Source organism: Aphelocoma coerulescens, chromosome 2 (genome assembly GCF_041296385.1).
Source record: "Aphelocoma coerulescens isolate FSJ_1873_10779 chromosome 2, UR_Acoe_1.0, whole genome shotgun sequence".
NCBI lineage: Eukaryota > Metazoa > Chordata > Aves > Passeriformes > Corvidae > Aphelocoma > Aphelocoma coerulescens.
The window spans coordinates 117,132,695-117,159,258 of NC_091015.1; the positions used below are offsets into that span (position 1 = coordinate 117,132,695).

The 26,564-nt window shown below is 37.7% G+C and overlaps 1 protein-coding gene across 13 annotated transcripts in view; it reads left to right on the forward strand.

The window, feature by feature from the left end:
* The window catches only part of DLGAP1 (DLG associated protein 1), a 254,699-nt gene that overhangs the window by 112,344 nt on the left and 115,791 nt on the right, over nucleotides 1–26,564 (forward strand). For all 13 annotated transcript variants that reach the window (XM_069004530.1, XM_069004525.1, XM_069004521.1 and 10 more), the window contains 2 exons: nucleotides 7,008–8,033; nucleotides 22,119–22,333. In XM_069004530.1, coding sequence (XP_068860631.1) covers nucleotides 7,080–8,033; nucleotides 22,119–22,333 — 1,169 coding nt within the window. In that variant the 5' untranslated portion in view covers nucleotides 7,008–7,079. The remainder of the gene's footprint in view (nucleotides 1–7,007; nucleotides 8,034–22,118; nucleotides 22,334–26,564) is intronic.

Genomic DNA, 26,564 nt, shown 5'->3' on the forward strand with positions numbered 1-26,564 from the left:
TTTGGCCTGTGCCTCATACCTGCTTCCTTTTGTTATCCAGAGATAAGACACCCATATCATATTGATTATCTGCTATTGATAGAAAGTAGTGACTGTAATCCTTTCATTTTAAGAAATCTTTTGTGAAGAAAGCAAGCAAAATAGAGTTGCAAACTTAGGTGCAACAGTAGGGTACCTAAAAGAGAGCAACCCAGGTAAGTACATGCTAACCTCATTCCCAATTTTGGTGTATCTTCCTTTTCATTCCCTTTTACTGTTCCCCCAGACAAAGCATTCTGGAAATTCACTGCAAGTTCTGCTTAAAAAAAAATATTAAGGTCATAAAGTTCATCATCCCACAGACTGAGAAGGTTAAAATGCAACATCAATGAGGTATATGCTTCAATGCTGCCTACATGTATTAAATGATTCAATTTAATATCTTATCTTACTTGCACATTATACAGACGTAATATCCTGTTTGTTTTCTTTCTGGGAGAAGAAAATGTCCATTGGCAGTTCTGAATTCACAACAGGCTCTCCAGCTGATGGGCTGTACCTTATCGAGTCAGACTCTGTCCCACACCACTGGAAAGTAATGAGCAGTCTAATTGCACTGTATATTACTAATCACTGAAGCAGACCAGAATTTTTCTAAAGTTGACTGTTACTTTGTGTGCAAATCAGGAGAGTGGAAGAGCGGACAATCACAGTTTAGTATTTCTTTTTTGTAGAGCCCAAGATCTTTGCGTGCAATCCTGCATATTGCCGGTCACACTCCTAAGAGGATTGAAAAAATCAGTCTCTTTGTGTCAAAATTTTGCTGACATATTACTGCTAGAATTCTTTCAGACTTTGTAATGTATTTCGATATGACTCAGAGATTAATGATGTGTTAGGTTTCTTTAGTGACTACAGATTTCGTGACACTCCTAGTGGCAAATCAACTTGCTTTTAGCCACAGAGATGAAGAAAGGAAAGCCAAGGCCAAAACCTTCAGGCACATACTGTCCTCGTACTGGCCACCACAGTTGCTCATCAAAAGCAAATGGATGGAAACAGTAGTCAAATGTAAATGTGTAACCTGTCACCACAAATATATGCAACTAAAGATTGCTGGATGCAGACAGAAAAAAAAAACCCACCAATTTTTATTACACCATTGGTGGGATGCCTCTCTTCTTGGTTTTTTTTCTCTATGCATACCATTCACAAGGGCCTCCTCACAGATCAGCTAAAGCTTAATTATGTTTTTTTCCCCCAGTTACTCCCGCTTATTGATCTCCCCATGAACTTGGAATGAGTTGACTGGCCAATACATTTCTCTTTATGACTCCCTGTCCACTGTTCAAGATTAAATTATATTGTAAATATCACTTGCCTGGTGTGATTGCTGACACAGAAGCAAAAATTAGATGTTCTCTTGAGAGTTTTTCCCAAGGCACTGAATCGTTCATATTACATGCCAAAATGTATTAGGAAGATAATTTGAGACCTCATTTTCTTCTGAACACCTTTAATAAAATATTTTGATAGGTGAATTTTAGAATATGTATCCTTTTATTGATGTCTAGATTTTCATTAATGTGATGCAATGTAACAAAAAGGCCACACATAATGGCTGCAAAATATCAAGACCTTTGGGATAAAGCAATGCCCTGCATGAGGAGCATGTGGAAGTTTGATTCTCAGCATAAACATATTTTCCACTTGTTTGTAAAAGTTTGAGAACTGGGGAAAGGAATTTCACTGAGAACATTCCATAGTGTGGGTTTAAATAAATAAGCAAATTCTGAGACTCTTTGGAGTTCAGTATGGAAATCAGAACCTATCTTTGTTTACCAAAGAGCATAAAATGAGAGCACAATTATAAACAGTACTGCTAAGAAGCACCATAAATGTCCTCTCACTTCAACCAGTAACTCAGCATTTCTCTGAAAATCTGCTGCAATCTGAGGTGTAAGAACCAATCTGGTGTGGTTCAATTTGTGCACATGATTAAATGCCCTCCTCACTCAGATCTGTATATACATGTAAACACACAATGTGTTTACTTGCCTTCCACCTCTGTCCCAGCACTTCAATTTCTGGACGTGGCAGACACCTGAAGATTCAGAAGAGTCTTCTGACTCACTGAGTTGTATCTTAGGAGAACAACATTCACCAAACAATAAAAAAAATCAACATCTCTCCCTCCTTGGTTTCTGAACAGACAAGGATATTAGACCCAAGGTGCTGTGGCCCTGATTATGCTTAATTAGGGTGTCTCTGTTGGTAACTTCTCTGTTGAAGAAAAGACTTCCCCATGGTTGAGGAGGATTGGGTTACAGAACATAGAGTCAAACCTGACATACAGAAGTCCATGGGCCCTGATGGGATGCACCCATGAGTGTTGAGGGAACTGGTGATCATCATTGTTACACCATTCTCAATCATCTTTGAAAGGTCATGGCAGTCAGGAGAAGTACCTGAGGACTGGAAGAAAGTAAATGTTACCCCAGCCTTCAAAAAGGGCAAGAAGGAGGTAACCACAAGTCCATCAGTTTCTGAGGTGTTGACCCTGGCAGGTGCCGACCAAAGTCGTTCTATCACTCCCCTCCATGACTGTACTGGGGAGAGAATAACAAAAGTCTCATGAGTTGAGATAAGGACAGGGAGAGATCACAAACCAATTACCATAATGGGTAACAGTCAAAACAGATTCAACTTGGGGAAATTAATTGAATTTATTACCAGTCTAAATCAGAACAGGATAATGAGAAGTAAAACGCCATCCTCCCACCTCTCCCTCCTTCCTGATTTCTGCCTCCTCCCCCCCCCAGTGGCACAGGGAGACAGGGAGTGCTGTTGCTCAAGAAGAGGAGTCTTTCCTCTGTTCCAGCATATTCTGCATTCTGCAGTCTTGTTGGATAAAGTTGGAGTGGCTCTGGGGCATATCAGTAAATCTTTTATAGGACAGAAGGTTGCACATATATCTAAGGGAAAGAATATGTTTCTCAAAGATATGTTTTATGAGTAAATTTGGAACACGTGAGTAGACAATATAGTTAAATGAAATTTCTAAAAAATAAGGTGATTTCTGCATTCAGGTTTTGTTATTTTGCATTCATTATCATTTTACTTATGTAGGACTTAAATAGGCATTTTTCTAGCCACTGGGTTATTCCAGGAAATTGTTATGCATTAGGGACACCACATTAGGGACAAGGATGAATATATTTGTATCCTTCATACCCAGGGCATCCTCAAGAAAACAAAAGCAAATGTAACATGAATGTAGATATAGTAAGCATTCTTCAGCCTTACAATGCTGTATCTATTTAACGTCTCATTTATTCTTTATGCCATCAAGTAGTTTTGGTCAGCTCTCTATAGAACTGCTATTTGCACTGTTTAATAACGTGTTCATCAATTGTCTTGCCCTATTTCATGAGTAATTAAATGTTCCTATTTTGGCCAAAAAATACCAATACAATAAAAGCCTTAATTGGCTTCCTCTAGCTACTCATGGCATGATCAGATAGCCCTGTCTCCAGCTGTTAATTGCACTAAACATTGATGTATAGGTTCAGCCAACACAATTACGGAAAATGATGCATATTCTTGGAAAAAATACCGATGAAATCAGAGAGTAAGATAGAAATTTTTCTATATGTATATTAACATATTAAAACACGATTGAGGTGTGAGTGTGAAAGTGATTTAGGTTTTGTGTTTGGGGAGATTTTGTGCAGAAGAATTGTCCACTAAATATTTAACAAAAGCAACACTCCTTTCTTCAGTGTTGAGCATATTATACTTATTCTTTCCTTCCTGGAAGGTGCACTATGATACCTGATTGGGTTTTTTCCTACTTCATTGCACTGTCAATACTGTGGCAGCAGTAATAAGGTAAAATGAAGCAGTTAAGGTAAAATGAAGCTATGTTCTAGTAAATGCTTATGTGGGGTTTCTTAATCACAATTTTCATGATAAAATAAATGTTTTCAGTGCTGTTGCACAAGAAAAAAACCCTCTCAATGCATCCAGCAGTCTAGGAGTTGGGAATAAATTACCACCACTCCTTTTTTTTACTCAGGTTGGCTTCTCCCTTTTGGTTTTGGCTTGATTTTTCTATCACTTTATGGTTTTTGCTTGTTTGTTTGTTTCTTTTTTTCCTCTTCTTTTAAACCTGATTTTTCATAATCCTGTGATCTTTTGCTTTCACAAGCATATTTTCTCTGTTATTCTCCTTATCTGTTCATTTGATTCCTTTTGGGCAGATCATCCAATCTATCTTCTGCTTTTTTCTCCAGTACTTCCTCATAAAAGATCCATTGACAGCTCAGACTCAAAATAGGTGTAGAAATACATGCATTTTTTCTCCGAAACATTTCCATCCTACTTGCCATCCAAGCTCATATAGCAGTGCTTAGCCCATCTTCCTCCACAATTTTTTTGAAAGCCTGTCGCTTTCTCTCAAAAAAACGTTGCACAGAGAAGAGAGAAGACCATGAGGAAAAAAGTGACAAATGTCACTTTTCATAAGCTTTTTCACTTTTTACCACTTCTTGCACATCCTCCTTAGCATCCATATTGCCAGTCCATCCAAAACACAGCTGGTAACATGACTGTTCTCATTGGTCAATCCATAGCTGCATCTTTTAAGTCCATTTTTAGTTTCAAGATTCTCCACAATATTCTGTCCCAGTCCATAAATCAGATCAAGTGCTTCCTGATCCCAGCCAATTTGCTGTATCAGTATATTAAGGCTACATTTTCTTAACAATTCCATGGCATCCCCTGTGCCTGTCATGACTTCACTATGCTGTGAATCATTGGTCCTTTTGGTTCTTTGCCTACATATACTCTTTTTTCCACAGTGTATGAAAATTTCATAGCCATTCAGATAGGAAAAAAATTAAAATAAATCACTGTTTTAGGGCATGTCCCAGTTAATTGTACTCCTTCATATCTTTCTCCTATCTTTGAGGTAAGGCTTAAATTTTTTTATCTTATATAGCACACTAGTCTATTTTTAGCCTTAGGAGAATTTATCAATCATCCTAAGGACTGTTGCATGATTGCAAATCGTTTTAAGTAAAAATTAACTGGCTGAAGTTTTGTTTTCATAAGCCTTGATGTGTGAAAAATACTCATAGATGGCAAAGATTGGGGTATTTTTTATTTGGTCTTTATATCCTTTAGAAGTACTCTTCCTGATGGGGTATCTTTGTTCAAGTCACATTTTCAATTACCTAAGTAATTAATCTATTACTCCATCCCTCTGGATGTTTCTCAATTACACAGATTAATAGATCATATTTTTAAAACTCTTGGTAGGGATGTAAAATTCTCTTTAGAAGTGCTAAGGATCATCACTACAGTATAATTGACAAGTCCAGCTCTCTGAATATATTATTTTCATGCTTTTAAAGGTGCCTTTAGCTATTCTCTTTAGGTAAATCAGTCAGCTATTCATTTGGAATATTTCAAGAGCCTTTTGTGGTATTTTGAAAACTCTTTTTTTGGAATCCAAGGTCTCTTGAAAAGGAATATTTTCTGCATTGCAGGGATCCAGCGAGAGGAAATTAAGTGCAGGACATCCAGATTAGCTTAGAAGCATACTGGAAAAAACTCCTCTTTGGCTCTGTGCAGGTTCAGAAGAAAATATAAAATAAGTTCTGATGAAGTGCAGAGCATGCTCTTCCAGACTGATATTAATTTAATGCTATTTTAGAAAACTTCATTGTTACCAATTTGCCAGTAGGTACAATGTCTACAACCTGTTAAAACATGAAGTTTAGCTGAGGAGGAGCATAGTGGAAACCTGTTTGCTGTGTATGTTTATCCTTACTCCAAGAAAGATCTCAAGACCTACATTTCCCAAAGTATTATGTGATTAGCCATGCCAGAAGGGAATAAAGTAGCCCAGTGAGTCCCATTTCAGTGCAGTATAAGAAAGCATCCTCTAAGGAGTCCTCTGCCCTTCAGCTGCTGAGATGGCACCGTGAGACTGCTTTGCCACACCTGAAACCCCCTAATTTACGCATTATTAGTTCATAGGTTGCATCCAGAGTTTTGCTAGAGTTGAGGGCTGAAATGAGGACATCTGGCCTCAAACAGAGTGGTTATTATGTTACTTGGGATGAAGATTTCCATTTTCAACTTGTAATTCAAATTCTACAGCATTGTGAGTCACTTCAGGGACAAATAACTGCAATCAAGAATTAAGTGTTACACTGTTATTGTTGTGGGCAAAGTTTGGCTATCCCAGTTCTTTTAATGGTAGGAGTATATAGGGATATTTGAACACTGCTTAGTACACTGAAAAACTATTGAGAAATAAATCAAGCCATGCATTAGCAGAATAAGATGATTTTTTTTTAGTGAGTAGGAGCCAGCAAATAGTAAATACAAACCCCACAGATATATAGGTTGTTAAATAGTTTGATTTTGTTTTGACAGTTAGTGTAATTTATTGTTATTTTATTCTTAATTTGAAAATAATTACGGAAATAATGTTTTGCTGTTGTCTTGAGATGCTTACAGTCTAGGCAGACAAATGGAGATTGAATAAAAATATTCATTGAAGTTAGGGAAAAGTTTCCCATTAATTGCACCATGCTTTGTGTTTGACCCAAAGAACTCCAGACAGAGCTCCATTAAAGAAAATATCTTTTTTAACACATGCATTTGGCCTTGAAAACATGCAGATGAGCAGTTTAGGCATCCTGGGAGGCCCCTGTCCATGAATGTTTTCAGGACTGAGGTTTTAGAGTAGAGGTGGCAATACTTACCTTGCTTTTCATATTGGAAAAAATTTTTTGCATTTGTTTTGCAGCTAATAGAACAAGATAATTTTTCTTGTGTACTACTTAGGTATCCTTATCCCATGTTGGATGTGGGAAAGATTCAATGATAGAAAGTCTGAGAATGTTTATTCCAATTATTTTTACAATAAGAAACAAAGAATGCTAAGCATGCACATGCTGTTTATTCTCGCAGCTTGAATATCTTACGGTTTCTGTTGTGTTTCATTCTTCCAGGCCTTTCTCTGAGATCTGCCTGTCACACAGCCATACGTATTAGATGACTTTGGGACTCGTTTTACGTCAACGATGAAGGGATTATCTGGCAGCCGTAGTCACCATCACGGGGTTGCCTGTGACCCTGCATGTGACAGCCTGCCACACCACCAGGACAGGAAGCCATATTTGTTAAACCCGGTGGACCCCCACCCCGCAGACCACCCTTACTACACTCAAAGGAACTCTTTTCAGGCCGAGTGCATGGTGCCCTACAATGATCAGATTGCCAGCAGCACATTTCCCCGGAGGCATTACAGCTCCCACCATGAACTCAAGGACGAGTGTGCTCTGGTTCCCCATGGAACTGCCAACAAGACCAACCGCATTCCTGCCAACCTTTTGGACCAATTTGAGCGGCAGCTGCCTCTGAATCGGGATGGCTATCACACTCTGCAGTACAAGAGAACTGCCATGGAGCACCGCAGCGACAGCCCGGGCAGGATCCGGCATCTGGTTCATTCTGTCCAAAAGCTTTTTACCAAGTCCCATTCGCTGGAAGGACCATCCAAGGGGAGCGTCAATGGGGGGAAAGCAAGCCCGGAGGAGTCACAGACGATGAGGTATGGGAAGCGCAGCAAGAGTAAAGAAAGGCGATCAGAAGGTAAGCCCAGATCCAATGCATCGGGATGGTGGAGTTCAGATGACAACTTGGACAATGATGTTTGCATTTATCATGGTCCCAGTGGGGTCATGACCATGGGAAGATGCCCTGATCGCTCTTCTTCCCAATACTTTATGGAAGCCTATAACACTATTAGCGAACATACTGTGAAGTCCTCCAGAAGCAATAATGATGTCAAATGCTCTACCTGTGCAAACCTGCCTGTGAATTTGGACTCCCAGTTAATGAAGAAAAGCTCTTGGTCCTCTACATTAACCGTGAGCAGAGCCCGTGAAGTTTACCAGAAAGCATCAGTTAACATGGACCAGACAGTGGTGAAGGCAGAGACGTGTCAGCAGGAACGGTCATGTCAGTACCTCCAGGTACAGTGTGGAGAACTGGTTGCTGTTAACTGTGCTCTGCCTTGTCTCAGGTGTTTGTGGGGGATGGAGGTTTGCTCTGATGTCTCAAGTTTCCCCAGAGGTCACTGATAACTAAACAAGGGGTGTTGCTGCTAAAATTAAAAATATATCAGCTCTTTTTTTTTTTTTTTTTTTTTGGTCCAGAATTCAGGATTTCAAAGAAACTGTTCATGTTAGAACAGGATTTTTTTTTTTCAGGTGGGAAAAATAAGACCTTTATGTGTACCTTTTGAATTTATAAGGCTGTCACAGTAGGGGTATAGGGAATTTGATGTTGTAGTGCTTTCATTTAGCACTACAATGTCAATTAACTGAATGTTACCAGGATACAAATTCTTTGATTTCTGTAATTCCAATTTTGCTTTCATTTACTGCTCATTTTTTATGCAAGCTTTTGAGACCCTTTTGAGAAACTCAGGGGTACCTTAATACTTTCTCCAGCAGGAAAACAACCTACTTTTCTTTTTGCCATGGAATATAAATTCTCTTAAAACATTTATTGTAACGTGTCCAGATTTGTTTATCAAGCTATTCCTCTTTTTCATGGCTCTGAGTCAAAAATAAAAAATCAAAAGGTTGAAATTATTGCTTGTTCTGATTATACATTTTAGGAGTACATCACCTACTCCCTCACAAGCTGTTTGCAGTTAATACAGCGTCACTATTTTTCACCAGTATTGTATCTTTAAATGTCAAGAATCAGATGTCTCCTCTTGGAGCTATCATACTGCCGGTGAATGTTTGTGGCAGGAACATGGATCAGAAAAGATTAAAACTGTTTCATTCTTAGGAGAGCTGTGGATAGCTTTTATGCACTTTAAACGAAGCACTTATGGCACATCTAAGTGTGTGTGTAAGATGGAACAACGTTGCACAGAGAAGAGAGAAGACCATGAGGAAAAAAGAGGTTTGCTAAGATGATTCGGTTTCATTTTAATGTAGTGGGACTCTTGTCTATTTGTATAGAACTGTAGCAAGTTCTCTCATATGGGTGCTTTAATGAGACAGTCAGCTTCCACATTCTGTTGTTTAAGTCAGTATGCAGAGAAAGCGTAGGACTGAGGCATCAGCATTTAAAAATTGATCTTAAAAGGTTTTATGGAGTGTCATGCAAAATAATTTTGAATACCAGCCTCTGGGATTCTAAGTCTTAAATATAAAGGAATGGATATGTATATTTTCTATTAATTGTTTAGGAGAGTGGGGTGGAGGAAGAGGGGTCAATACAAATGCTCAGCGTGTTTACAGCTCGGTGTATGGGGTGGGGAGGGAGAGGGGTTTCAAAATAGCCTCAGGTTGCAACCTTTTGAGGTTTTGTGAGTTTTTGTGTGAATTTTGTGAGTGAGAAGAAAACATAACTTTAGGCTTGATTGCTGTGGTTACTTTGTACCCTGAGATTTTTTGTTGGTATTTTTGTTTACTCCTTCAGCCTTCTCTTGGGTTTAGATAAAATAGCAGACAATTCAGTATGTGACCAGATGGCTAGAAAAGAGTGAAAAACTGTGCCAGCATCAGCTTTAAATGAACACCTCCACAGGGACCTTTAGATAATGTTTAACTGACAGGAATAGACTCCTGAAGTGGAATTAGAGGGCATTATCTGTGTCTGTATGAAAATATGTCCAACAATTGTCAAGGGCAGGAATAACTAAATTCTCACTTAGAATAACTACATTCTCACTGTGTTTCCCATTCTCACTGGTAGTTTTATTTCAGTTTTCACTTAATTTTGTTTCATTCTTTCTAATTGTGAATGCTATTGTAAAATCAAGGGAAACATAATTGGTTTGAAACTATTTTTAAAAATGGAGACTCTTAACCAGATATCAGTTAGCATTGGAAGTAATATTCAAACAGAGTACAGTAGATTTGAGGAAGCAGGTCAGGATTATTCTTCTCTCTTGGCAGCTTGAAAGGTTGACAAATGCATATGGGTATTAAAAAAATCAGTCTATTTTGAATGCATCCCATTGCTTTTCTCTTCACTATATCACTTTTCTTTTTGCACTGCAAGCCCTTTGGGGCTTGGACTTTGTTCCCTTTTGAGTTTCCACAATGCCCAGCACAATGGGGCACAGAATCTAATTGAGGCCTTTTTTCCATCCTGCAATATAAATATATATTAACAGCAGAAAAGTTCTACTCTGTTAGTGTTGTAGAGTTGTAGAGTTACTCTGTGTATGTTATTTTCCAGGTGCCCTTCTCATTATTGTACCAAAAGGCTGGTGTCCTGTGTTAGAACAATTGGAAAGGCACAAAATGAGATGAAAGCTGCAAATCCACAACAACATTGAACAACTCTGATAATTTAATTTCATTATTATGACATTTCTTTGTTGCTTTCTTTAACTCACTAAATGTGAAATAGACGCTTTTATCAACTCCCTTGTTATTTAAGTTTTTGTCTGTGCTGCAGGACTTAAGCTCTCAGGACATAAACTCTGATCCTTCAAAGAGCAGCTACTTGTTCATGCAATCTCTTCTTGTGACAGTATCTGAATTCAATGAAGGAGTGACTTATTTTCAACTCAGGGTACTCAGGATAATTTTCTTTATCCTAATGGATCTGAGTATATCAGAGATCACAGGTGACATTGACTTCACATTTGTTTATAAGGGCTTTTATCACAAAAATATCTGCATGAATCCTCAGTGTAAAGACTTGGAAATAACAAACAATTATTTTGCTTGCTGTGATATTTTCCACTTAACTGTTCTGTGGAAGGAGTTGGCAGTAGTTCGTATTACAGATGGGCTTATTTCTCATAATTTGGAATTTGGATCAAGTGCAGAGTCCTCCTGCATTGCACTGGCTTTCTTTATCCCATCAGGCTCCGCTTCCAGCCCTGGTGCTGAGAAACAGTGTCCATTCTTGGAGTTCTGGGGGAGGCTTGGGTCAACACCATGCATCCTCAGAAAAAGATACTCTCCTAGAATAGTCTAAAGACTGTCAAGCAAATCTTTGCCTCTTACCTGCATTTTGGAAATGGAATTGCATTTTTATCTTCTATTTCTCCTTTCAAGAGTGAGCAGCTGGATAGTAGAAAGATAATGTTCCTTTTTTGAGCTGATTTTTTCTTCAGGAAAGTGCTACTGTTCGATCCAGCTTTACAGTTGGACTACAGTGAAGGAAGGTGAGAAGGAATTGTTCATGTTTTATCAAAATGCTTCTTCAAAATGGTTTCCCTCCCTTGAAAGAAAAAATTATAAAGTGGTGGACAGCCTCTACTTCTCTGGTAGCTTCTCCTCTGGAAAAAATTGAAATTAAGCAAAACTATCAAAGACAAAATGTAACCAGCAGTCCTTTGCTGCGAACAATAGGGTCTAAATACACAGGCAGATATTTTTTGACACTCTTGTTTTCTATGAATTCATTATTTTTGGAGGTAAAGTGTATCAAATACACTGCAGAGTTTGGCTCTGATTATAGTTTTGCCATTTAATGTTCCCTGTAATTACTATTGCTGTTGTCCTTGGTTCATTTGTTAAGAGATTGAGAAAAATACAACGAAATATGTTTTTCGTATTAATTTTCTTTTCTTCTTATGTGGGTCAGTCATAAGTTTTCTTTTCATTGCAACTGATGAGACTCATCAGTTGTGTCAGACACTTGAGGCTAAGGATGGAAATTTTAGTTCTGAAAACTGAGATGCAGAAGATGGGTGCAACAGTGCAGCCATTCAAGTTCCACATTTGCTTTAGTGGGATACTGTGAGAAATACTATAAAAATACAAGCCAAGTTTCTGGGTGTAATAAGAACTTTCTGGTGACAAAGGGTTCTTGGTTAGTACTGCACTCAGTTTCCTGTGTGAAGGTGGCCTGTAATGTGTGCTGTCATACCACGTGTAGTGCTAAGAAACTCATCATCCGAATGACTTGTTTTCCAGTCTCAGGACAAACACAGTTTCTTAGGAAATACTGCTGAATCCCAGTCCCAGCCACCCTCTTTTTGTTGGCCACGGATGACCAAATAGACCTTAGGGTCAGGTGCTAATAAGGACCAGTAAGTGTAGTGTGATCTGTTAATGTGGCATGTTACATGACAAAGCGTTTATCCTTACGACACAGCAGTTTATCTTAGATCTGTTATACTGGGTTTGTCTACACAAGTTTATCTGCATTTTCAGTTTGTGTTTTCCTCATTTATGGTGTTTGCATTTCAAATGCAACTACCATATTCAAATTAATCTTCCAGTATATTCTTGTTTTTATACATATGAAAGTTGTACTAACATCCATTAATATAGATCTTCCATTTTTCATGTATCTGATGACTTGCCTTTTCTTAGCTCATATTCCATTATACATTGTAAATTAGGGAAGCACATGTTATTTCTCTTTCAGTTTTCCAGTCAGAACTACAAAGTACATGAGGTATAAGTTTCAAGTTTTTTTACTGAGCTCATGTGAAACATAATTCTTAGTAAAGCTAGTGAAACAATTTGGACAAATGTAAAATACTGTCAAATGTTTTAATGTATTCTAGGTCAACTTCCAGGTAATGCAATAATCATGAAAAAATTTGGAAATTCTTAAATGTTCTCAACTTTTAAAATGAACTAATATCTAATATTAATACTGAAAAAAATATTCCCAGAAAGTGAATTTATTTTGGTTTTTAAATCGTGAGGTGGGTAATATGAATAATGGCTAAATCTAGGGAATTTGTGGAAACTATAAATAAAGCAGAAAACAGCTTATTTACAAAATGTATATTACTAAGAGATAAATACATTAAATTGGCATCTTGGTTATTTAGCCTTCCTGGAAACCCACCCAAGATATGATTGCTTACAAATGTGTAGGAGAGTGTTTCAGGATAGTCATCTTCCTCATCTTTGCAGTCCTTTAATTTAGCTAAAAAACAAAACAAACAAAGGAACCTGAATATTGTCAGCTGTGTTAGTGATCATGATCTTGCCACTCATTTAACCTTAACAACTGGTGCGTTCTTATTTGCTTAATTGAAAGCTGTGCTGACCTTTGGTGTCTTGAGTAATGGGGGCCTCCTAAGGACAAAGAGAGCTGTTCTACAGCAACGCCAGCTGCAATTTTATCTGCCCATGTTCCTTAATTTTCTGTCCGTTAGTTTTATTGTCATCCTGTAACTTTTCAGTATTGAATATACTGGCACTGACCTTATTTTTTCCAGATTAACTTGAATTACTGTCAGTCCATTCTGTTAGCATCCCTAATGTATTCTAATAGTGCATCCATTAAGGAATGCAATTCTGGCAGCTGGAGCCTGTTGGCATACTATTTATAGGATTTAGCAACATACCTGGGTGAGACTACATTATATATACTGTTGTGTCAGAAATGCTTATTAAAATTATGGCTGCATATAACAGCTGGCATTTGGTATCTATTTCAGTTTGCTCATGGATAAGATTTGTTTCAGTCGTGGATCTGACTTTTTTTCTGTAGCCTTAAATGTTTGGAGTGTTCTACTCTTATTCTTTTCAGTGGTTTCACTGTGGGGGGAAAAAAAATAGGAGTAAAGCAAAAAGTCTTCAAGAAAGTCAAGTCCAGCAAAGAGGATAATTTCAATCTGCATCTGAGTTTGAAACCTTAACTTTTATTGTGGAAACATGTGAAGTACGTGGGGGAAAAAACACTAAGCAGTGATATATATTCCTCAGTCAGTGCAAAGTAATAAGTAATTAAATAATTAAAATAATAAATATTTCTCTTCATCCAGTTACTGGGTTGGGGTTTTGTATTTGTTTCAAGAATGGAATTCCTAGTACAGATCTTGAGTGAGGAAATACTACAGTGCCAGAAGAGTGGTTTGAGCTGGGCTAGCTGGCCACAGTTTTTGTTCTGCCTTACAAATGCTCTTGTGCTTCTTGCACAGGTGATCTTCTGTCACTACTGAATTAAGCAATAAGAACATCAATCTGCTGTATATTGTTTGTCCTTTCATCCTCTTACCCTGAACTGTGCAATGGACTGTCTTCTTTGGGCTTCTGATAGATATACATTTATCTCACCAAACACGAAGCAATGTGTCATGCAGTTGGAAAAGGCATTGTGACAGTTCTGATGGGCCAGGGCTTCCAAAGACAGTCTCTGAATTGTGTCCAGGAGTCTTTTATGCAAATAAGTTTGTGTTTAGTTTTTGCTTTACTGACATAACCCAGCCTGCTCACCAGTTTGTTAGGAAATCTTTGAGGTTTCCTGGTCTGTAGCAATTCAGTTTCCAGCAGATGAGAGTAAAGAGTATGACCTTGATTTCATATTCCATGGGACACTACCGTAGAACACAGGTCACCATTTGGTGACATTTGGAGTCACTGAGAAGACACACTATGATTTTCTGAAACCAGGAAAGTTTCCTTACAGCCAAATGAAAGCTTCTTTCACAGGTGTATAGCATTATTGTAATTCAAAAGAAATCATTGTGAAAGTGTCAGTGAAGTCTGTCCACTGGCCACTAAAATGTGACAGAAGCCAACAGCCAGCCGGAGATGGCAGTTTCAGGGCATCACTTAGAGTTGCTGCCTGTGAGAACACAGCATTAGCAAAGCACCAGAGATTACTGAGTTACAGCCAGCCAAAAGAAACAGCATAAGGGCTGCTGCTCAAAATGCTCTCCCCACCACATCTGTTTTCTTCCAAGGATACAGAATCAGCTACGTGTTCTCCACCCACTAGCCAGTTTCCTGCTGTCTGCCTGATAATGCCTGTGTGTGTAGTGAGAGAAAGGTAAAATGGCATCTCATCTAACAGTATTGCTTTGGATGCCAACCAGTCACTGTATGCAGGTGTTGAAGTGACTCATCACAAAAGAAGATATAAAGATGAAATGAGAGAATATTTCTCTATTGCCAGTCATTGAAAGTGTCCTTTCAAGGGCTGGTATTCATGTTAGCAGTCATCCTGTCATCCTTAACTGGGCAAGAAACCATATGTCATTATAACCAATGGCTTTGAATGCTTCAAGGGTACTGCAAAAGATGAGAATGAATGTCTGCCCTCTGCCACTGGAGAATATCATGCATGAGTATCACTGAAGCAGTTCTAGTTTGAGATCCTGGCCAAGGGCCCTGCTCTGTGACCTGCAGTTATGTTTACCTCAGCTAATGGATGTGGCAGTTGCTGTTTGGCTTCCTTTCTGCAGAAGGTGTTTAAGGGTGGCAAACTTGAAAGGCAGTGGCTGGAATCATTGTATTGGTATGCCCCTCTTCATGGTTGGTTGGATTTTTATACATAAAGCAGAAGGATAAAATTTACCTGGAATCAAGACATGGTAGTTTCATTTAGAAGACACGCATTCCTCTTCATAAAATGGAATGTGAATCAGATTGACAAACCAGTGCTCAAGACACCTTTTGGTGAATGAACATTGTAAACTGGAGTGGTTCTTGAAGAATTTTGTCTGTTGGCTGACTCTCAGGATTCATACTGGTTTAAAGACTTTCCAAACTACTCTTACGTGGAGGAAGATTGCAGCTCTTCACCCTGTTTGTTCAGGTTTGATGGAAGGGGTGGGCACAGCATGGAGGAAGTAATGCTACATCTTGGAGAGGTCTTTGTTCTGGTGTTAATTCCCCTCTTGTAAAAAAATATGGAGATAAGTTAGCTAAATTAAATTAATTTATAGTAGAACATGATTGCTCAAATAGTGCAAGCTAAAGCAAATGTTGCTGCAGATACTGAGCATATTAAATTTGTCCTAAATAAAGGCAACCTTCCTAACTGCCTTTTTGAGAACACTTGAGGCTTATTAAACATATATGTTTCTTTCTGCTTTCTAAGGCTTCCTCTTTTTTTGCATACTTCAATGATTCTTAACATATGCGCATTGGTAGAAAGAAATGCTACTCATCCTTATTGGTCTGATTAATTCAATATTCATGAGTGCTAGGAATAGGATCAGTAAGTGGAAGATGGCAATTGGAACTTCCTTTACAGCGCGCAGAAGAGGCATAATAATGGCTAAGACCAAATTGCATGGGTTTGAAAAATCTGCACTGAGCAGTCATTAGGCATTGTTCTTCAGTTGTGTGATTTCATTTCATTAGGTATTTGCATACTAATAGAAAGCTGAAGTTACAAGTCTGCTGCTGTGAGCGATGGTTAGCCACTCCTTCCAGTCCTTTTGTTTACTTCTATAGTCATCCACATTGCTTTGGCAAAGCACAGGGAGAAGCTTTAATGATTTCAGCTGCAATAAACCAAAGCAAACTAGAGATCAATAATGAACTTAATTTGCTATAGAGACAGTCTCTTTGCTATTTCATCCAGCGAGGTAAGTTAATAACTATTTGGGGGAAAAAAGAAAAAAAGAAGGAAATTAGATATTCTAATTTAATTATTTAGAAATTGAATTTAAAATGTTTTCTTTACCTTTGTCATTATAGTCTGGGATTATTTCACATACTACAACATGTGAGTTTATGAAGTAAATGTTTGAAAACTGCGGGGCCAGTATACCTGTTCATTTAGTTTATTTGGGGTCCTAGACCATCTATTAAAAAATACAGTTCCTTCATATCAGAAAATGCATTAAAGGAAATGACGAGTCAGTACAACCTGGCTAATGACAAAGTGTGAACACTTGCAGAGCAACATAAATTTAGTTAAAGATTGGGACAGGTAATCTATACACTAAATGATGCTGGATCCAGGTGAGATGTTGGCTAGTAGCAGTACTTCATCTTTATAGTCTGCTCTGTTTACAAAAGAATGTTGTATCAGCCATTTAATCAAAAGAAAGAAACTGTTGTCAGGCTTAGTGTTCATGCATGTAACAATTTATTTCCAGGGGTTTGCTGAAGTTTTAAGTTTCAGTAAGCTGCATGGCTCAGAGGCCTTTGCTGAGTATTTTTTATGTCTATTCAAGTAATAATGGTGTTCTGTTTCACTATGATTTTCGTATAAATGAAGTACACTCTTGATTTTTAGGCTTATAAAGATTTGTACATGAGCTTAAAGATCACTTAGAGAATGAAATGTTTCCAAGATCATTATTACTTTGATAGTGTGATTAATAATAGTTCTATTTTAATAGAAACAATTATGTTCATTGTTAGATTTGAGTTTAGCTCTTCCCTGTTTTTCATGAGCAAAAACAATCATACAAGTGATGCTCCCTCTTGATATTCTGATACTGGAAAAATGGTATTGCCAAGGTAATTGGATAATATGATTTTCTTAAAAGCATAAAACAGCTTTATCTCAAGTATGTCAATCTTAATCCCATTAATCCTCTAAGGCAGCAGATACTGTGCATTTGCACTTGTGTGCAGTGTAGTATGTGACCTTGCAAGGCATAATATAGGCCATTCAAACAAAGTAAGAGCCTGTGGGAAAATCTGTGCAGACCCCCTGACTGAAATAAAATAAGAAAGCTGGAGGTTCACATAGACACTTCTCCCAGCATTTTTTCCAGACTAACAGAAGAAATCACACTACAGGATGTGTGGTGCCATATGTGTAGAAACAGAATGTATGAAATAATCTGCCTGATTTTATTTTTGCAGGTTTTATTTTGGAGAGGGCTTTATCTTTTACTTTCTTCTCATGATATGAAACACTTTGTTGCGACAGTAAACTGCACTGTCTGCATGAGCTGTTACAGCCATGTCTGTTACAGCCAATACTTTTTAGGCACCAAAAAAGCACTCTGAAAATCAGGTCACTTCTTTTAGTAGGTATTGCTTGAGGTATTTGACTATAGGCACAGCAATATTAAAATGTTGACATTATTTTATCTGCCTGGAGAAAATGCTGAGCTTTAAGGGTTGTTTGTCCTACTCAAATAATACACAGGCAGAGACCCTTTCATAAAAAGTATTACAATTGTTAATAGCCAAGGCAGAACTTCTAAATTGTTTCTTTACCCTGCAAATGCTCTTTATCAGTTACACGATGCCTTACAGTTTTCTCCTACACCAAATTCTGAAATTAGGGTTTCTTGCTCTTGTGAATATGAGATAAGAAAAAAGAAGAAATAAGATAAAGATGAGCTGGATCCAAATTTTTTTCTACAAATTCACTAATATACAGAAACATTACTGTAAACAAACAAACAATAAAAAGTAAAAACAAGATTTAAAGAAAAACAAACCTGACTTAAACACCTGCACAAAATCCCCATGGTCAAACTGTTTAACTAAAATAGCTTCTAAATCGAATATCCATTGCATTCTTTTATTGCAGCTTTATCTAGGCAGGTAAAGTAGTTTGTGCAAACACTCTGACTTCCTCAATGTGTTCTGTGAATTTAGAAGCATATCTGGGTTGGTATTTTAGGCTGTTCTCTAAATCTGGATGGCTTTTTAACCACAGCCATCCTTTTCTCTTTGATGCATAGAGGGTTTACCCTTAAACCTATAATATGGAAATGGAAGTTGGGTCACTTTTATATTATTTCCTTTGGTTTTGTGCATGCCGGTGACTTCCAATACCCAAACCAGCCAGTGGGTTTGTGGCACTCACTGAGACTGGTTTGCCCTGGTCTCTGTGTGAACAGCTCAGCTTGCTTTCTCTGAAACTAGTGTTTTTGAAAAAGTGGAAAAGCTGCTAAAAAGGTAGTGGTTGTTTTTCAGTGATTGCTCACTTCACTGATATGAGCAGAGCTCAAACTGGGAACTTCCAATCACATCGTACAAATTGAGGGACTAGAGCAGTGCATTCAAACCTCAGCATGGTACACAGGGTTTGCATGTGTACATAGAAAGTTTTGGGGTAAATCCATTGCAACCAGCATTCAAAACCTGGCCTATTGTATCTAAATAATTCTGAGAATCTTTGGGATAAAAGGTCTTGTACTTATACGTGGGGTTATTGATAACAGAACTCAATAATTCCAAAGTAAGTTTTTCCACACTTATCACTCACTTGTGTTGCTCCTATAAACTCCTCACTTGAATTGCTCCTATAAACTATGGCATTAAATTTAACAGTGTATCTATGACTGAATAAAACTACAAGTGTTCAGCTTGCCTGAATTATGGGCAATGTATGAACATTGTAACTTTATCTCCCCTGACTTTTTCTCTGTTAAACACACCAACCTTAACAATATACTAACATACTTTATTTAGTGCATTAAAGATTAATTCACTAATTTATCTTAATGAGAAAAAGCAAAGATCTTCAATTAAAGTATAATGAATAAAATATTAAACAGATCAAAGTGCATATCCTCTAAAAATTACCAGATTCTCTACATACTCTGACTTCGATATCTAATAGCTGCCTAAAAACTGATTGGAAATACGCCCATACACCATTACAGGTTTTAAACTTCTGACTGAAGTCTGAGCATGTCATCAAAATGTCAGCAGAGCTTGATTTTACTAAACTTATCTTAAATTCTTTTTTGTATGAGTGATTTGAGAAGTCAGAATTTTACAGTGACAAGCAGAAGCTGTAGGTTCCAAAATGCATGTGAGAGGTGGTATGAATATAGATTGTATACTCACTGTTTGATGATGTTCTAGGCCTAGAACTAATGCAAGAATAAGACCTGAAAAAAAATTTATACTCTATCTGTCATAAGTGGCTAAGGGAGGAGTGTAAAATGTTCTGTACTCTTCTATATCAAAAATCAAAACCTCTGCTGGGTGTTACCTTCATTTGAAAGCATCAGCTTTCCAGATCTGGTCTAGGCATAAACTTAGAAGTCGCAGAATGGAAATATTGCTCTGCTTTCTTTTTTTTTTTTTTTTAATGTGGAAAAATACTAGAGCTGTTCGTTTAGTCCTGTTCTTCCAGTAGATTCTGTTAGTACTTAGTACTCTTAGTCTTAGTTAAAGCTTTACCCTATCCTAAAAGAATATTTCAGGTGGTTTTAGGAGTATTTATTCAGTAATATTCTATAGATGCACAATTCTGCATGTCATCATTCAATAAGAAAACTGGAGTTAGAACTGTATTTCTGCTTTAATGAACTTAGATTCTTGGAGCCCAGGAAAATAAATTCAAAAATAAACAAAACAAAACAACTTCCCTCCCCCCCTCCCCAAAACCCCGAAACCCACAACAACAAACTTTGCATGCTGCTGGAAGAACTGTAGAGCCATTAACTTAAGGATATGTAAAGACAACATGGAAATTTACTTTAAAAAGGCACTTAAATTCTTTACAAAGGAAAGAATTAGTTAAATAAAATATGGAGAAATTGAGAATGACTAAGTCCTGAGAAGGGAGACTGGGTCTTAAGAAAGAATATTGATAAAAGGGAAACCTAGAGCAGATCTCCAGGATTAACTCTTCAGTTCTTTGAGGAAAATACTGAAGCTCCAAGAGAGTTTCAAGGCTGGACTTGACCAAGAGAGAATGGGGAGAACAGAACACAAGAGGAAAGAAGGACTGTTTGAGCCTGGCAGTTTAAGGAAGGCCCTAAATAATCATGTCAGGAGCAGGAAAAAAAAATCAATGAAAGAAGAAGGTTGACAAGGTCTTGGGTTTTGAAATTGTCAGGAAACAAGGCAGAGACATAGGTTGTGAATAGTTTAGTTAATAAAATTAATATAGTTAATTAATTATAACTAGTAACAAGCCTATATGGGCTTAGGACCATTAAATATCTTTGTTCCTTTGTATACCACAGTGGTATACAAAGTGGTATACAAAAATAAACAGTTGCAGTTTATAGCAGTATAGATTGATAAAAGGCCATTAAAAAGGCCATAAAAATTTATTTATATTAACAGTAACATTTGAAAGGCCTTACAGCCTCTGGACTCAGACTTCTGTTTGTAGTGGGAATCAACAGCTAAGCCATTAGCAAGCATTCCAGTATCTTAGTTTTGGTTGTCTAAATAAGCTGGCACATAAATGCTCTGGCTGAAATCTGCAATGGGATTCACAAGATCCTCAGCAGAAGGTAAATGCTGATGAAGAACAAACTTCCCATAGAAAAGATTATTCTAGTAGGTGAGAGTATTTGTAAGTTGCAAGACAAATTTAGTAACCTAGATTCGTGCCTCCTTATTTAATGTGGCTTGTAAGGTTTTCTGAGCATTATAGCTGTGGCTGGTTTATAGAATTGATTCACTGAGAGGAATCAGAGAAGCAGCAAACTAAAAAATCACAACTACTTGTATTTAAGCCTACCACAAAATGAGTTTATCTAAAAACCTCTTTTGCAGGTTCACTTTTAGATAAAAATGGTGTTTCTGCAAAATAGCTTCAAAGGTCCTGCTCCACTTCATGTTTTTTCTGCGGTTACAGGAAAGAGAAGGATGTTGGTTTATGTGGTCAGAAGCCACAGGAGCAGAGGAAGGGAGACAGTGGGTGGGCAAGAGCACTCCGCTCTTGGACTGTCCTTTGTTATGTCTCAAAATCTCATGAATGCACATTCCCACCGCTCCAGATTTCCAATACAAAGAAGGGACAGCACTGACTTCAGATCAAGAGAAATAATGCAGATCATTAAGAAGAAGAAGAAAAAGAAGGGAATAAAGAGTTGTATGACTCAGGCACTCAGACTAACAGAATTCAAAAGGAGGCTCACTGCAAGCTGCGGGTGTGCAGTTGCCCCATTAAGCTATAGAAGTGATAGTAGTAAAATTTCACACTTGCAAACCTACTTTTGTGATGATTAGTACATAGCTCCACTAATCTGAAATGTATCTTGAGCCAAAATCATCCTGGTGAGCATTCCTATGTACACTCTGTCCAAAAACATTGTCATATAGGGATTTGTATTTCAGTTTTTGTGCCTCCCCAAAGATGTTCAATATGTTCAGCTGAACCAAACATACCCTGATCTGGTTTATAAATGCTTTGAATAAAAATAGCTAAAAAAACCCCAGATTTATCCAGCCCAGTATTAAACTTAACCAAGGCTTCTGTGTCAGCATGTTTGCTAGAAACTTCCCAGATAAGTAATAGAAAATAGCAAAGAACTCCAGAGATGCTTGTGACTATGCAGGGTGAGAAGTGGGCCCCCATTCCAACAGCAACCCATGGTCAAATGGGATCGAGAACAGGCCTTTGACCATCAGTTTTTGCTATGGCTCTGTTGTGGCTTACCAATAACACCTGGGAGGAGCATACTAATAAGAGAATTGTGTTTATCACCTCAGGTTCCTCAAGATGAATGGACTGGCTACACTCCCCGAGGAAAAGATGACGAGATTCCCTGCCGCCGAATGCGTAGTGGGAGTTACATCAAAGCCATGGGGGACGATGACAGTGGAGACTCAGACACAAGTCCGAAGCCATCTCCAAAGATTGCTGCACGGAGAGAGAGTTATCTCAAGGCCACCCAGCCATCCCTTACAGAGCTTACCACCCTCAAGTAAGTCCATGTTCTACTACACCACATACAGCTCTCCACTAACTCATGCATCTTCTATGTTTGTTTCTTCTCTTTACATTTTCTATGTTTTCTATTTGTTTCTTCTCTTTATTGCTAGCTACTGGTTCAGGAAAGTATTTGAACAAATGTGCTCAAGCATGCTTATTTTTGCATGGGTTTCTTTCTGAACAAGAGTAAATACAGGAATGTTTCAGACTGTTATTCTGAAAAGGGACCTGCACTATGAATTTGCAAAGTATTTTAATCTGTTAGTGTGAAGTGAGCATCCAGTTATGTACAGTAGGTCTGCTCTTTGAATGCTTTGCTAAATTACAGCTTTGGCCTGCAAAAGCTTTGCATAACTGTGTATTTATATATACTCAACATGTGAAATTAGCCCTAAGATAGTCTTTGCAACTCCAGAGAGCATCTGAGATTTAATTAAAAAGAACTAAGACCATCTGAAAGTAGACAAACCCATGTTTTCTGCTCAGAATTGCACGGTATTTTGTGGAGAAGCAAAAATTGATTTTTTAAAATTGTTTATGAAAGCTTTATTTAAAAAGAATCATGATTTTATGGTTTTCAAATGTCATTATTTGTTTTTCCTATATTTATGTTTTAAAAAGCCACCCAAATTCTCAGGAAAATTGTACAAATGGACAATTTTGTATTAGTATTTTATTTTAATTGATTCTAAAATGGAAAGGTCCCTTAAAGCAAGAAAATAAATTATGTCCATAAAAGAAAATAGTGTGGGTTTAAAATCAACAACAGTTCTGTCTGTCTTTAACACAGTTCTTAACTATAATAGTGAATCGTAGTTCACTGGACCAAAAAAAAACAATTTTAGTATAACTTGCCTAAGGCTGTAGCTTTAAAATGGGGAGAAAAAAAAATTAAAAGGATCTCTATCTCTTCTAGTATCCATGATCAGTGACAAAAGACTCCTTCTGCATTTCCCTTATTAATTTCTTCTCCTTCCTTGTCCTCCTCTGCCCCATTTTTTCCCAGAGATCTTATCTGAGAAACAGATTTTAGAGAAAAGCATTTGATCCTTGTTAAGAATGTCATGCTCTTGACATCAGTGATGACTAGACCAGCAGAAAAAAGAAAGCTTACTGCAGCTCCCCGTAGAAGCCTGCCTGACTTTGTCTCAAGGGAAGCCAGGGATTGCTTCTTCTCTGTCTTTCCATTGGTGTCCAAAGGAGAAAGCAATCTCATTTTCTGCAGGGATTTTCATAATGTAGCTGGCCTTTGCTCAAGGGATCTAGTGATTCCTTTCATCATCCAGAAGACTTTACCACATCCTTTCCTGAGCCAAAACTCCTGTGAGATCAGTTATTGCAACCTCTGCAAGGTGAAAATGAATGTTATTTACCACCACAAACTCCATCCAGCCATGCTTCATGCATGGACACACTTTCAGGCACGGAGCTTATTCTTTTTGAGTTTTTAGGAGCCTGCTTTCCAGAGTTTCATAGCATATGTGAAGCACAATGCATCACAATGAGTGTATTTTCTCTTGGTCATTTCTGTTCTCTGTAGATACAGGATTTGCAAAAGAATATAGATTTATGAAAAATCAAAAGTCCTGCATGTCACTGTTCACCCACAGAGGATGTTAGGCCAGAGGTGCCAGGCAGCAGAAGCTTTTAGCTTTCAAGTCATTGTAATTCAGCAAAGTGCTTGTATAAATACTTAATTTCCCATGGTTTTTAATCCCTTCCTATTCAGGAAAGCTTTTAGGAATGTGCCTAATTTTAAGCTGCACTCTGTAAAATTCACATAAGTTTAGGAGCTGTGCAGAAGTAGGACATAAATCATAGGGTAGAAGAAGGAAGGGAAAGTGGTAAATGGTAGTAAAACAAAAAAGAGGAGGAAGCATGAAATAACTTTTCTTTTTCAATGACTTTTCATCATAAACTGGGATGAAATAGAATTATTTATTTTAATCTATGCTGATATTTTTAAAAAAATATCTCTTCCTGGGAAACCTTTCACTTTCAGAGACAATTTGTATAATACATAATTATGCAGTGCTTTCATTCCTTTCTGCTGAACATGATAGTTTCTGGAGGTTTTATGAGAAACAGCTGAGTACTTGGTCTGGGAATTGAAGTCTTCTGTTAAGCTAGGTCTTTGTTTCCAGAATTCTTCATACTTACTTAATAGTGTGACTTGACCTTCACAATGACATTAGTTTTTCATCCTGATTACTGTGAGAGTTGTGACAGAGTTTTTGCAGGTGTGTTGGACAGAGACTTAACTAGGGTCCCTAACTCACTGAATATAGGTCATCAGGCAATTGTCTGATGTGTGGTAACAAGTTATTTCCTTGGCTTGCTGTTGACTTGGGTTCAATTTGCACCTGAATAAGAGCTTTGTGGAAATGAGCCAAAGGCTGCTCTAGGCAGCAGGCAGCCTTTTACTGTCACTAGTGGACCTTCTAGTTGACCTCTCAGGGTATTATTAACACCCTAAAGCTGAGTGGTATGTCACTCCTTTAATTATGGGGTTTTTCTGCCGGTGAAGAACAAAGCACGCTGTGAGAGCAGTGTTTCTATAGCAGTAATTGTCAGGGATCTTCCTGATGCACTTCTTTCTGCTACTCCCTTTCTCAGTTTGCTTTATGCAGTCTCTAGTTGGCTGCACTTTCATCTCTGGCAGAGCAAACAAGTTAAAAACATGTTCCCTTTTGCTTTCACTGTTGTTTTTGAAGGGATTTTTCATCTTTTGGGACTTTTCCTCTCTGACTCCTTTAAGTCTAATATTGGTCTCACAACCCACGCTGTTCCTCCCACCTACCTACCTACCACCGTTCATGTGCCTACGCTTCTAAGAAAGTATTTTCATTGTTACCAGTGTTTCTTTTTATACAAGGAATAACCTTTGAACAGCACAACTGTGTCATATCTCCTTTACATAATACAAATTTATTTCCCTGGTTCTGCCGAGGATTTTTTCCTTGCTATACCGTACAATCTCCCTCCTACAATTTTCCTCCATTGCCATGGTTTCCATGTGGTTACAGCACACGTGTCAAATGCTGTGGTACCATTCTGGATAAAGCACAGCTTGCTGTGATTTTGAAATACACACCTCCGCTGCTGCATTCTCATTATCCTATCAGGAAGTAAGCAGATTTTTTTTCCTCTGTCTTTGCTGGCAGTATGCTCTTGGTGTTTAAGCTTTTACTGCCTGGATAAACTGATTCATCTGGAAAAAAAAAAAAAAAGGTGGTGTTTTCTTGCCATTCCCGAAAAGCGGGAAAATCTTTCACTTGTAAGTAGGTTGAAAACAGACTGGTTAGCAAACTTCTAAAGGAGGTGCAGGTGACAGATAACTGACAATTCTGTTACAGCTGAGCTTGAATCAGGACAAACTCCTTTACTATCTATATGTACCTTGTTTATGTTTAGCATGGTTTAGTTGGGAAAAAAAGTATGCAATTACATTGCTGTCCCCACGCCAACCTGTCACCTCCAGCTCCCAGTAACTTTTAAATCCATTGGCCAACTAAAACCAAGCTTGCTAGAGAGACTAGAATCTGAAAGATATGAAGTTCCAGAAAACTTTTTGAAGATCTGTAGCTGTATAAGGCAAAGAAGGATCTGCAGCCATCCCTTTTGTTCTTTTGAAGGACTATGGGCAAAGAAGCTGGTGGGTCAGCACAAAGAAGAACATGATGGGAGCATTTTCCCAGCCTAAAAGATAAGGAATATGGAAGGGACTGGAAAACTCTGTTGAGGACAAGAGGTCTGAAAGATGGTTCCTGTTACCAGAGGTTTTCTACTTCATTTTCCCCCTTTCCTCTTCGCCACTGCAGGCACATTCACTGCTTAAAATACAGATTTAGATTATGCTTCTTAAGTCATTAGTGCTGCTATTGTGGGGACTTCATCCACTTGAACCTTTTATTTGGGTTTTTTTTTGTTTCTTTGTTTGGAGGAGGTTTTTGCAACGTATTACAGAACTTAATGGTAATTTATTTGTAGCCATGGATTTTGGGTTAAATACAGTTGCAGTATTTTGCTTTTGAACTTATATTTGATCACATAAACATTTTTCTGAGACAAGTTGTACTCTGTGATCACTACTGAATTGAAAATTTTAATGATCTTGATACGTTGTAGATGCATTTGTAGAAGTTATGTAAAAAGGATAGAAGAACAGAATTGAGGTTTTTTCTTAGTAAATCTTTTTTTTCAAGTATTTTACTAGGCTTGTG